General features: G+C 50.7%; 1 protein-coding gene across 1 annotated transcript; it reads left to right on the forward strand.

Moving 5' to 3' along the window:
- The first annotated feature begins 8,078 nt into the window (after positions 1-8,078).
- Positions 8,079-12,575, forward strand: PPP1R14A (protein phosphatase 1 regulatory inhibitor subunit 14A). Its single transcript, XM_060650976.2, has 4 exons — positions 8,079-8,518; positions 10,738-10,818; positions 11,431-11,463; positions 12,355-12,575. The coding sequence occupies exons 1-4, from the start codon at positions 8,318-8,320 to the stop codon at positions 12,481-12,483; spliced, it is 444 nt and encodes a 147-aa protein (XP_060506959.2). The 5' UTR covers positions 8,079-8,317; the 3' UTR covers positions 12,484-12,575.
- Positions 12,576-13,062: the final 487 nt, after the last annotated feature.

Genomic DNA, 13,062 nt, shown 5'->3' on the forward strand with positions numbered 1-13,062 from the left:
CACCTGGGCGGCAGTTCTCCTCCCCCGGAGCACCTGCGCCGGCCCCAGGATTGGGGGAAAGGGGCGGGGCTTGCGTCGGCTCCGCCGGGGGTAGGACCTAGCAGGTGAGGAAACGCAAACCTGCTGAGCCCCGAGGCTCCTGTTACCTGCTCCGAGGTTTGGTGACGTCCGAGTACCCTCGCTCCTGGGCTGGGCCTCGGGGTGGGAGGAGAGGGTGCAGAACCTGTGGTTCCAGGCTTGGAAGCCCGCCTCGTTTCAGCCCCCCTTTGAGGGCGAGGAATTTACTCCTTTCTACATGCCAGCGGTCACTGAGCGCCTACTTGGCGCGTTACTGGAAATCCAACAGTGACCACGTCAGACTGGCCCCTTCCTCACCAGACTGGAACAGCCGAGAGTAGTGAAGACAGAAGTATAGGGTGGGGGAGCGATTAGAGTGGGGGAGTGACGGGGAAGCGCAGACTGAAAGATCAGGGACTGGGGCGGTGGAAGTGAAAAGGCAGCTTTGATAATGAACCCTTGAAGGATAAGAAGGGCTGACGGACGAACATTCCACATTGCAAGCAACAGGAACAGCGAACGCAAAAGTCCTGAGGCAAGAAAGACAACAGTGCCTTAAGGGATACAGGGCTACTCCCACTATTCAGCCTCCCTCCTGTCATAATAATATGTGGAGAGCCTTAATTAGGTTATCAAAATGGTGTTTACCTTAAGCAGTTTTGTGCATTTTTTTCTAAAGATTTTAAGTAATTTTACCCAACCTGGGGCTCGAACTCACAACCCCAAGATCAAGCGTTCCAGGCTCTATTGACTGAGCCCGCCAGGCGCCCCCACTATTTTCTTTACTGTATTTTTTTTTTTTTAATGTTTATTTGTGTTAGAGAGAGAGAGAGAGCGCAGGGGAGGGGCAAAGAGAGCCAGAGACAGAATCTGAAGCAGGCTCCAGGCTCTAAGCTGTCAGCACCGAGCTCCACGCCAGGCTGGAACTCACAAGCTAAGAGATCATGACCTGAGCCGAAGTCAGTCGCTTAAGGGACTGAGCCACCCAGGTGCCCCTATCTTTATTTTAAAAAAATTTGTTGGGGGGCACCTGGCTGGTTCAGTTAGTTAAGCGTCTGACTCTTGATTTCTGCTCAGATCATGATCTTTTGGTTCATAGGTTCAAGCCCCACATGGGGCTCTGCACTTACAGTGCAGTTCATTCTCTCTCTCTCTCTCTCTCTCTCTCAAATAAACAAATAGGGGCGCCTGGGTGGCTCAGTCGGTTAAGCGTCCGACTTCAGCTCAGGTCTCGATCTTGCGGTCCGTGAGTTCGAGCCCCGCATTGGGCTCTGGGCTGATGGCTCAGAGCCTGGAGCCTGCTTCCGATTCTGTGTCTCCCTCTCTCTCTGACCCTCCCCCATTCATGCTCTGTCTCTCTCTGTCTCAAAAATAAACGTTAAAAAAAATTTTTTTTAAAATAATAAATAAAATAAAATAAATAAATTAGGGGCACCTGGGTGGCTCAGTCGGTTAAGCATCCAACTCTTGATTTCAGCTCAGGTCATGATCTCATGGTTTGTGGGTTGGAGCCCCATATCGGGTTCTGCGCTGACAGCTCAGAGCCTGCTTGGGATTCTCTCTCTTTCCCTCTTTCTCTGCCCCTCCCTGCTCATGTGTGAGCTCTCTCTCTCAAAATAAATAAACTTAAAAACAAAAAATTCTTGGCCCACCATCTTCTTTAATCTCGCAGTGAGGTCCTAGCACCCAGGGTCAAGAATCTGTGAGGACAAAGGTCTCTCTAGCACCCAAATCCCCGACCCCCATCCCATCCCACTAAGGCAGAGCTTGAGCTGGAAGACAGGACTATGGTGAGAGTTGAGGCTGGAGAGGAGTCACAGGTTCATTCATCCATTCATTCAGGCATCTGTCTGTTCATTCAGCATATTCACTGACCACCGACCATGAGCCGGGTACTGCTGTAAATGCTGGAGAAGATACAAGAGTGAACAAAGTAAAATTCCTGCCATGGTGAAACTCACTTTGTAATGTTGGTAACAGTGGTGGAACTAGCATATTTGACACCTGGAGTGGATAACTTTTGAAACAATTTTTTAAATATTTATTTTTGAAAGAGAGAAAGAGTGAGCGGGAGAGAGAGAGGGAGACACAGAGTCCAAAGCGGGCTCCAAGCCCCATGCTGACAGCAGAGAGCCCAACAAGGGGTCTCAAGCCCATAAACCACTAGATCATGACCTGAGCCGAAGTCAGATGCTTAACCGACTGAGCCACCCAGGCGCCCCATGGATAATTTTTTATACCTCTTCCTCACTACCAGAAAATTATTTCAGTAAGAATCATGTAAGAATCACCGTTTTATATGTTCTCTAGTTTTAAAATTAACAATTGAAAATGAATAAATTTCAATTTCAAAGATATTACTCAATTCAGGAAAATATTTCATTTATGAATGAAAATTTTCACTTACCAAATAAAAATACTGCATTTTGCAGTTCATACCGATTCACTATTTTAAACAAAAATTTCAAAAGAATATGTAGAATGACAGAATAATTTCTTCATCTTTACAATCATTGTGCTATCATTTTAGTTTCTAATCTATTATCACTTAAATGAAAGATTATGTAGAATCACAGAGATTGGAGACTCAAACTGTACAAGCCCAAATGATACCAAATTGTTATGAACTTACTATCAAAATGAACCTGAATCTTCATATGGCAGAGGTCAACTGTATACCTGGGAGTTCTCTCTCTCTATATATATTTTTTTAATTTTTTTTTTTTAACGTTTATTTATTTTTGAGACAGAGAGAGACAGAGCATGAACGGGGGAGGGTCAGAGAGAGGGAGACACAGAATCTGAAACAGGCTCCAGGCTCTGAGCTGTCAGCACAGAGCCCGACGCGGGGCTCGAACTCACGGACCGTGAGATCATGACCTGAGCCGAAGTCGGCCGCTTAACCGACTAAGCCACCCAGGCGCCCCTCTCTATATTTTTAAATTATTTTTAAAATTATTTTTAACTTTATTTATTTATTTATTTAGTAAGTAAGTAATCTCTACCCCCATTGTGGGGCTTGAACTCATGACCCTGAGGTCAAGAGTCCACATGTTCTACTGACTGAGCCAGCAGTCACCCTGGGAATTCTCTACATTAACTTCTCTAGAACTTTGTAGCAAACAGATGTTGGGTAGTCCCCATACTCATGGGCTGTATAACCCCCTTCCCCTCAAGGGTGAGCAGGACCTGGGATTCGCTTCTTCTCAATAGAATATGGCAAAGGAAGTTCATGATTATATTATGTAAAACTCCTTTTTTAAATTTTTTTTTTTTTTTGAAAGTGGGGGAGGGAGACAGAGGATTCCCAAAGAGACAAAGTCGGACACTTAACCGACTGAGACACCCAGGCACCCCAAGACTCCTTCTTTTTTTTTTTTTTTTTCCCCAAGACTCCTTCTTAGTGGACTGGAGAGAGAGACTCTCTTTTGCTGGCTTTGAAACAAATTAGCTGCCACATAGTAAGAGGACCTATGGAGAAAGTTACATGGCAAGGACTTCACCTCTAGGAGCAGAGAGCAGCCCAAACTGATAACCAGCAAGAAAATGAAGACCTCATCCTTATTAGGTCAAGCAATTGGAAGCAGATCTTTCCGCAGTTGAGCCTCCGATGAGACAGCAGCCCTGGCTGGCACCTGGATTATAGCTCAGTGAGACGGTGGAGCAGAGGGCCCCCCTAAACCATGCTTGGCCTGGATCCACAGAAACCACAAAACAATAAGTTTTAAGCTACAAAGTTGGTGGTAGTTTATTATGTAACAATAGAAAACTATTACGAATACAATGTTTACTAAAGTATACAGTAATAAAAATAACAGGAAGCCTTTTATTAAAACTCAACAGTAATTGTGTCAATTGTTTACAAGTAAACCAATGAAAGATTTTTGGATTATTTTGGAGGATTATTTCTATTGCTTTATTCTACTGCTTAGAAGTTGTCAGCGCATGGTGTAATAAAAACTGGGCCAACTTTTGGCCAGTTTTCATTTATTTTTTAAATTCTCTGCGGACAGTGCACCCCCTTTCTGCCTGTACTCTGGTAGACCACACCTATTGCCCTTTGGCACAGCAGTTGCAAAACAGACAATAAATAAAACGAGTACATTGTATACAATGCTAAAATGTAACATTATGGATAAAACAGAGCCAGGTGAGGGGGCACAGGAGTTACAATATAAGATGGGGTGTCAGACAAGACCCTACTGCACAGATGACATTTGAGGGAGATGAAGGAATGAACCCTGCTGATATCACGCTCAGGAAGAGCTTCCCTGATGGAAGGAACTGTTAGGGCAAAGGTGTGAGATGGGACCACACTTTATAGAGGCTGCTTTTAAACAACAGGTTCCAGCAATGGAAACTTGATCAAGGCCAAAGGGCCCACAGCGACCACCTGGCTGAATACAGAAGGGCCCATCGGGAGACCCACCTCAAAATACCCGTAGGCCCTACCTGACCAATGGGCTCCTGACAACCAGGCACAGTTACTAAGAAAGAGAAAATTCCACATGTCCCCATACCTCCTCACCTTCTCACTTTAAATACGCCCCCACCCACTGCCTCCTCGCAGATAGCCTCCCCTCTGTTGTCCTGACCCCTGCTCCCTTGGGGCCTATTCAATAAACTTCTGTCGCCTTTGTTCTGCTTCAGGTGAATCCTTTCACCTCTGAGCCACTGGCTTCCACCTGATCCTTGCCCCACATTGGGGACCCCCATCTGATTCAGAGAGACACCCCATGCTTGGCAGAGCTTTGAATGCCTCAGGACAATGGGGAGCTATGGAGAGTTCTTTGTTTTTTAATATAACAGCTTTATTGGGATATAAGCCACATACCATACAATTTACCCTTTTAAAATGTACAATTCAAGGGTTTTAGTGTGTTAATAAAGTTATGCAACCAACCCTACAATCAATTGAGAAAATAGCATCATCCTCAAAAGAGACCCTATATTCGGCAGCAGTCGCTCCCCTTCCCCACAATTCTCTCATCCCCGGGCAACCACCAATCTAATTTCTGTCTGTAGATTTACCTATTCTAGACATTACAGATAATTATACAACATGTGGCCTTTTGAATCTAGTCTCTCTCACTTAGCATTTTTTTTTTTTTAATGTTTATTTTTGAGAGGGAGAGAGGGAGACAGTGCGAGCAGAGGAGGGGCAGAGAGAGAGGGAGACACAGAATCTGAAGCAGGCTCCAGGCTCTTGAGCTGTCAGCACAGAGCCTTATATGGGACTCAAACCCACGAATGTGAGATCATGACCTGAACCGAAGTCGGATACTTAGCCGACTGAGCCACCCAGGTGTCCCTCACTTAGCATGTTTTGAAGGTTCATCTATGCTCTAGCATGTGTCAGTACTTAATTTCTTTTTTTAAAATGTTTATTTATTTACGTATTTTGAGAAAGCACACAAGAGAGAGCATGGGGAGGGGCAGAGAGAGAGAGCGAATCCCATGCAGGCTCTGTGCTGTCAGCACTAAGCCAGATGTGGGGTTCAATCTCACAAACTAAGAGATCATGAGCTGAGTCGAAATCAGAAGTCAGATGCTCAAGTGACCGCAGCCATCCAGGCACCCTAGTACTTAATTTCTTTTTATTGCCAAATAACAGTCCATTGTATGGATGTACCACATTTTACTTATCCATTCATCAGTTGATGGGCTATATTGTTTCCACCTTTTGGCTATTATGAACAATGCTGCTATGAACATTCCCGTACAAGTTTTTGTGTGAACATATGCTTTCAGTTCTCTGGTATAGTCCTAGGAGTAGAATTGCTCAGTCATACAGTAACTCTTGAGTTTTGCCTTTTGAGGAACTGCCAGACTGTTTTCCAAAGTGGCTGCACTATTTTACATTCCCATCATCAGCGTATGAAGGTTCTGATTTCTCTGCATCTTTGCCAACACTTGGTATTTCCTATTTATGTATTTATGTATTTATGTATGTATGTATTTATGTATTTATTTATTTAGAGGTGGGGAGGAGCAGTGAGAGAGGGAGAGAGGGAGAATCCCAAACGGGCTCTGAGCCGTCAGCACAGAACCCAATATGAGGCTCCAACTCACGAACTGTGAGATCATGACCCGAGCTGAAATCAAGAGTGGGATGCTCGACCAACAGAGCCCCCCAGGGCCCCTTAAAGATTTTGTTTTTTAGTAATCTCTGCACTGAACATGGGGCCCAAACTCACAACCCCGAGATCAACAGTCATTCACTCCACTGACTGAGCCAGCCAGGTGCCCCCCCACTTCTTTATTTTACACACAAGTCAGGGGCCCCTGGGCGGCTCATTCAGCTGAGGATCCAACTTCGCCTCAGGTCATGATCTCACCGTTAGTGGGTTCTAGCCTCACTTCGGGCTCTGTGCTGACAGCTCAGAGCCTGGAGCCTGCTTCAGATTCTGTGTCTCCCTCTCTCTCTGCCCCTCCCCCCCCTTCTCTCAAAAAATAAACATTAAAAATTTTTTGAGATACAAGTACCTTATCAGAAATATGATTTCCATTTTTTCCCCATTCTGTGGGTTGTCTCTTCACTTTCTTGATTATGTCCTCTAAAACACGAAACTTTTAAATTTTGATGATGTCCAGTTCATCTATTTTTTCTCTTGTTGCTTATGCTTTTGGTGTCATAGCTAAGGAACCATTGCCTACTTATGGATAGTTTTAAGCAGGGATGGGGCATGGCCAAACTTAAGTTTTAAAGTATCATTTTTGCTGCTTAAAATTAAAAGTGGGAATACTGGGGGTGCCTGGGTGACTCAGTCAAGCTTCCTACTTGATCTCGGCTCAGGTCATGATCTCATGGTTCATGAGTTCAAGCCCCACATCAGGCTCTGCATTGATGGTGTGGAGCCTGCTTGGGATTCTCTCTCTCCTTCTCTCTGCCCCTTACCTGCTTGTGCACTCTCTCTCTCAAAATAAATAAATAAACTTGATAAAAAAACTTTAAAAGAAGTGGGAATACTGGTGGGGCGCCTGGGTGGCTCAGTTGGTCGAGCATCCGACTTCAGCTCAGGTCATGATCTCATGGTTCATGAGTTCAAGCCCTGCATTGGGCTCTCTGCTGTCAGCACAGAACTCACCTCAGGTCCTCTGTTACTCCCCCTCTCACTGCCCCTCTCCCACTCATGCTCTCTTTCTCATTCTCAAAAATAAATAAACATTTTTTTTAATTTAAAAAAAGAAGTGGGAATATTGGTGAAGTAACGGACTCCTGTGATCGCCCTTGTTAAAATTGCAACCCCGCCCTCATTCCATTTCCCCTTTTCTGCTTCGTATTCCTTCATAGAACTTGTCATATTCTAATAAGCTGTATAATCGTGCTTACTTATTGTATTTACAGCCTGTCTCCACCACGAGGATATCAAGTCCCTGAGGACTGGGCTTGTCTTCTGTTCTCTATCTCTAGTGCCTAGAACAGTGCCTGGTGTGTGTGTGTGTGTGTGTGTGTGTGTGTGTGTGTGTGCGCGCGCGCGCACGTGCCTGTGTGTATCCTACTGAGATTTTGCATATATATATATATATATATATATATATATATATATATATATATTAAGTTGAGAGGACTGAAGGGAGCAGGTGCCCTCTCCCTGTGCACAGGTCACCAAGAAACCCGTAGGGAAGGGTGTTGGGGAGGGGCCTGGTAATAACTTGAGTGGTTATTACCCATCTGGATGCTATCGGGCTTAGGGAGCCTGATATGAGAGAGAAGCTAACAGACGACATGATGTCAAATGAATACACACTTGTTGAATAGAATGAGTGAATAAATGAACGAAAGGCTGCGTGGGTGAAGGAATAATTGAAATAACGAACAAATGATGTGCTGTGAGTACTGTAGTTCCATTTTCCCTTGCAGAGAAAGATGGCACGCGGGCTCCTGCACCGTCCCTTGCAATCGCCAGGGGGCGCAGAAAGGCCGGGTCCCCAAGAGCCTGTCCCAGGACCCGCCCCCCCCCCCCCCCCCCCCCTCCCCGGAGCCCCAGCCGCTGGAGCCCCAGTCGCCGGGCCCCGGCCTGGGACTCCGGGATCGCGCCCATACCTAGACCGTGCACGGCTGCGGGCTTTACTCGGTGCAGAGACCAGTCCCTGCGCTGCAGGCGGGGAAACTGAGGTCCGGGCGCCTGGGGCGGAGCTGGCCCCCGGGCGAGCCCGAGCCCCCGCCCCCGGCCGGCCCCGCCCCGGCCCGTAAGAGGCCCCCTGGGCGCCTGGCGAAAGCGCACAGTGCTGCGCGGGGGCCGGGGCCAGGACCGCGATGGCAGCTCAGCGGCTGGGCAAGCGGGTGCTGAGCAAGCTGCAGTCTCCGTCGCGGGCCCGCGGGCCGGGGGGAAGCCCCGGGGGGCTGCAGAAACGTCACGCGCGTGTCACCGTCAAGTATGACCGGCGGGAGCTGCAGCGGCGGCTGGACGTGGAGAAGTGGATCGACGGGCGCTTGGAGGAGCTGTACCGCGGCAGGGTGAGGCAGGGAGGGGTATGGAGGGGTGGGGGGAGGGACCCACAGACCCCGGGCCCGCACACTCTACGCCCTTCGGGTCTCCGGTTGCTTGTGCTGGCCTCGGTCACACAAAAGAACGCACGCACGGGACCAGGCACTCATGGGACTCCTTGGCCCTAGTGTCTCCCCTCCATGGCACTATGCTTGTGGACACGGACACACACTTGGGTCTCCAGAGATGTGTCCAAACACCTGGGGAAGGCCAGTGATTGAGCACACGGGGGGTGAGGAGGCAAAGTTGCAGAGCCTGAGCGGCCATATCTGGAGAAAAGTTGGGGGAGGAGGAGGTCTTAAAGCCAAACATAGATATGGTGACGGGGAAGATACTAAGACGAGGAGACGCACAGCAAAGGAAGCAACAGCATTTACAGACGTGCACAGTGACAAGTTAGAGCCACTAGCAGACACAGCAACAGAAGCAACAGCCAGGTACAGACGTACAGACTCTCAAGGACACTCGCTGTCGTCACCTACAGATCAACGTGTGCCGTAATTCCAGGCACCCACAGGCGTCCTAGCACAGGCCACAGCCCCATGCAGACACACAGTTACAACAACAACCACACAAAAGGGCTCCGGTTACAGCTCTTCATAGATACACAGTGTAGCAATTCACAGACGGTCCCAGCTTCACCTACCCCGGGACACCAAATGGTTCAACTAACAGCCACCCATTTTCTCCTAAAAGCAAAACCAATAACCACGTGGCAAACACAATGGCAGATGCGACAGCCACTCACAGACATAAAATCACAGGAATGACCGCTACACCCGGACAGAAAACCACACAAGCGACACAGGTAGAAACAGATGCCCGACGGCAGAAATTACCGCCGTCCTGTCCGTGGGCACCCGGGGCCGAAGCTACCGCCTGAGGTGTTGATGCAGAGGCCGCAGACAGACATTTCACACGCTGGGCTGGAGTCTCTGCTTGAAGTCAACACTGTGCAACACAAAAACGCAGTCACGGGGACCTGATGGTTGTGTCGCTGTACCGGCAGGACGCACAAATGCTCCTCAGCACGGCTTGGAGGCGGAAGGAGCCATGGCCCCTCACGGTGACGTGGGGTCCTTTTGTTCTGACATGCGGGTAGGCTCCTGGAAGTGGACAGAGAAGTCCAGTTGCCAGTGGTAGGTGACATCCTCAGACAGTGGGCGCTATAGCTGCCATGACACATTGACGATGACACAGCTAAGCCAGAGCCACACGCCTCCCAGTCACGGGACCATAGGCCCCCGTGCAATACACACACACACACACACACACACACACGAGGCCGCACACCTCTGCCTCTTGGGCTGGCCCCAGCCCCTTGGCATCGGGCTCTGGCTCACACGCAGAGCCTCGCGCAGGCTGTGTGACACACTTCTAGACTCTCCCTGCCTTTGCCCCTTCTCCGCACACAAACCCAGGACCAGCCAGCCCTGAGGTCCACAGTGAAGTCAGAAGCACTTTGGGTGGGGGAGGAAAAAATCTGTAGCCTCAGGGATCTCTTGCTTTGACAGCTGGATTCTGTCCCCCACAGGGATAATGAGCCTGCATTTGGCTCTTTGCCCCAAGAGGCTATACTAGAAATCCCCCTCGTGGCTGCTTACAGTTGGGCTCGTGGCTCATCCCGCCCGTCCACTCTGGGGGGCTTTGGTGGCCACCTCTCTGGACTGACCAGGGCACACTATTGACCCTGGGGGCTGCCCTGATCCCTACCCACCCTTGCTGTCCTCTTGGGCAAGGGGCTGCCCCCCAGCAGGAGGCTCTGGCCTGCCTGCTCCCCTCCCCCACACCTAGTGCTTAGACTTTTCCTTGAAAGGGCAGAGCCAGCCCCTCTCCTAAATCCCAGAATCTGACATTCCAAGACTCGACCAGGCCTGTTTCCCACTATGGGAACTGGGGCCAAGAGGAGAGACCTGTGCCAGCCCCAAGGCTCTCTGGGCCCTGGGGCCCAGGCATCTGAGCTGGTACAGGCCCCTTGGCCTCTGTCAACCCATCTGTCACCCCTCCCCCTCCCCCCCCCCCAACACCCAGATGTCCCGCCTTGGCGGTGCTGTCCCTGACTGCCACATTGTTGCTCCAGAACACGCCAGCTGGGCCCTGGGGCTGGTGGGGCTTCTCCAGAGCCCTGGACAAAGGCGAGGGAGGGACAGGAAAAGGGACCCTGACCACCCCTCCCTCCCTGCCTTAGGAGGCAGACATGCCTGATGAGGTCAACATTGATGAATTGTTGGAATTAGAGAGTGAAGAGGAGAGAAGCCGGAAGATCCAGGTAGGTGGGGGTGGGGTGGGGGGGGAAAGCTGCCGCCCCAGCAATAGTTACCAGGTTTATTGAGCACTTAGTATGTGCCAGGCACTGTTCCAGTTGTTTTGCACTTAACTCATTTTATCCTCACAAACCCTGTCAAGGGTTTATCATCTCCGTTTTGTTATTATCACTATAATTATCTCCCATTTTCCAGATGAGGAAAATGAGGCCCAGAGAGATTTAATCACTTGCTCAGGGCCCCAGCTCAGAAAGAGCGGAGCTGGGAGTCAAGGCCAAGCAGTCTGACTGCTCTGACCTTGCTGTCAGGACCTGTGCTCTCCCAGAGACAGGAAGTACTGTGTGACCTTCTGGCCCTTTCTGGATTCAGAGCTGGTCACGGTGCGAGTTTCTGGACTCTACCCTAACGCCCTCCACCACGCCCCCTCTGCCCCTCCTTGCTCCGTAAGACCCTTGGGCCATGTTCCTCTCTTGAAACCAGATGGGAAGTCCACCCTAGAGTCTGACTTCCTTTTGTCTTGTTGCCTCGGGGCTTTGTTGGGAAAGAAGGGGCTGGAGGGGATTAGGTGCTAGCCATTTACTATTTTCTCTTTTTTTTCGGGGGGCTGGGGTGTTTAGGGACTCCTGAAGTCGTGCAAGAACCCCACAGAGGTGAGTTTGCCCTCCCACGCGGCAGGCCCTGTTCTGGCCCCCTGCATCCTGGGGGAAAAGGGGGTCCCTGGGGAGGAGGGAAGGCGCTGTCTTGCCCAGGGTCGTCAGAGGGAACTCTGGGGAGCCCTCTGTGTCGCTCAGCCCTTTTCTCATCTCCAGTGGTGTCTTTGTCTTCCTCACCCTGGCTCCTCTCTCCCCATCTGCCACTGGGGCCCCATTATCTCCTCCCCACTGAGACGCTCCCCATCTGTCTCCGGTTTCTGCCTTTCCTCTGCTGTTCTCTCCTTGGGGCCTCCAGTCTTTGGGCTCAGCCTCTCTCCGGGTATCCCCTACTCCCCTCCCTGGGCTGCTTCTCCCTTCCCCACCTCTGGGGCCCTCCCATCCCTGCAGGCCCTGAAGCTGAGCGGCCCAACCCCTCCCACTTCCTTCCCTGCTTTAAAAGGGAAAAATATTCATGTTTCTCTAAATGGCTCTGGGCTGCCTGAGGGACAAACGTCATTGTGTGTCTGTCTGCCCTGGAGCGAAGGCCTCTGTCCCTGGGGACCTTCCTGGTGATCTCTTGGCCTGAGAAACCTCTTGATGTCTCTCTGTGGCTATTTCTTCTCTGTCCTTTCGTCTCTCCCTCTGCATCTGTCTCTGTCTCTGTCTTGGTCCCAGTTTCTGGGTCTCTATCTCTCCCTGTGTCTCTCACTGTTTCTCTCCGACTCTCTCTGTTTCTCTCCCTGTCTTTCTCTGTGTGTCTCCCTCTCTCTTTCCCAGTCTCTGCCTTTCGTCCCCCTCCCTAACTACTCCTACTCCCTCTCACTGACCAGGTCAGAGGGAATGGGGGCTGGGTGGGTGGGGTTGGCCCCACCCCTCCCCATGTTCTCAGGACCCCTGCCCTGTCCTCAGGACTTCGTCCAGGAGCTGCTGGTGAAGCTTCGAGGCCTCCACAAGCAGCCAGGTCTCCGCCAGCCCAGCCCCTCTGGTGACAGCAGCCTGAGCCCCCTCCAGGGCCCGGCCCGGACCGCACCACCCTGACCTTCTCGCCTCTGCGGCCCCCTCCCTTCTCCCCTTCACTCCACACCGTCCTGGCTTGTTTATAAGTTGTATGTAATGGTTCTATAACAACACTGCGTGCCTGTTTTTCCTCTCCCTGATCACTGGGCTTCCCCGAGCTCCCCCAACACCTCCCTCTCTCCCGCTGCGTCTCCTCGTGTCCCAGCACCCGCAGCTGGCCCGACAGATGGAGGCTCACGCCTCAGCCAGAGAGCATGAGAACAGGCCCTGCTGACCTTGCACCCCTGCCCCCCGGGACTCATCTTGTCATTCCCCACCCCCCCACCCCACCAGCCTTGGTCGGCCCAGCACAAGCCAGCAAGGCCCCAGTAGGTGTCATTCAGGGTTCCTGTGGGAATGATGGTCTGTGGTCCTTGCATCATGGGAGACGTGCAAAACCAAACGTGCCCAACATCACCACAAGACGCCATGAACAGACCAATTTAAGGGGGCTTCCTGAAGAAAGTGACATTGAGGCAAGGCTTTGAAGGATGCATGGGAGTTTGTGTGAAACGGGTACCCTTATCGGAGGACTCTGAACCTTGTGGGTGGAGGGACTGA

This window comes from Panthera onca, chromosome E2, assembly GCF_046562875.1.
Source record: "Panthera onca isolate mPanOnc1 chromosome E2, mPanOnc1 haplotype 2, whole genome shotgun sequence".
Classification (NCBI taxonomy): Eukaryota; Metazoa; Chordata; class Mammalia; order Carnivora; family Felidae; genus Panthera; species Panthera onca.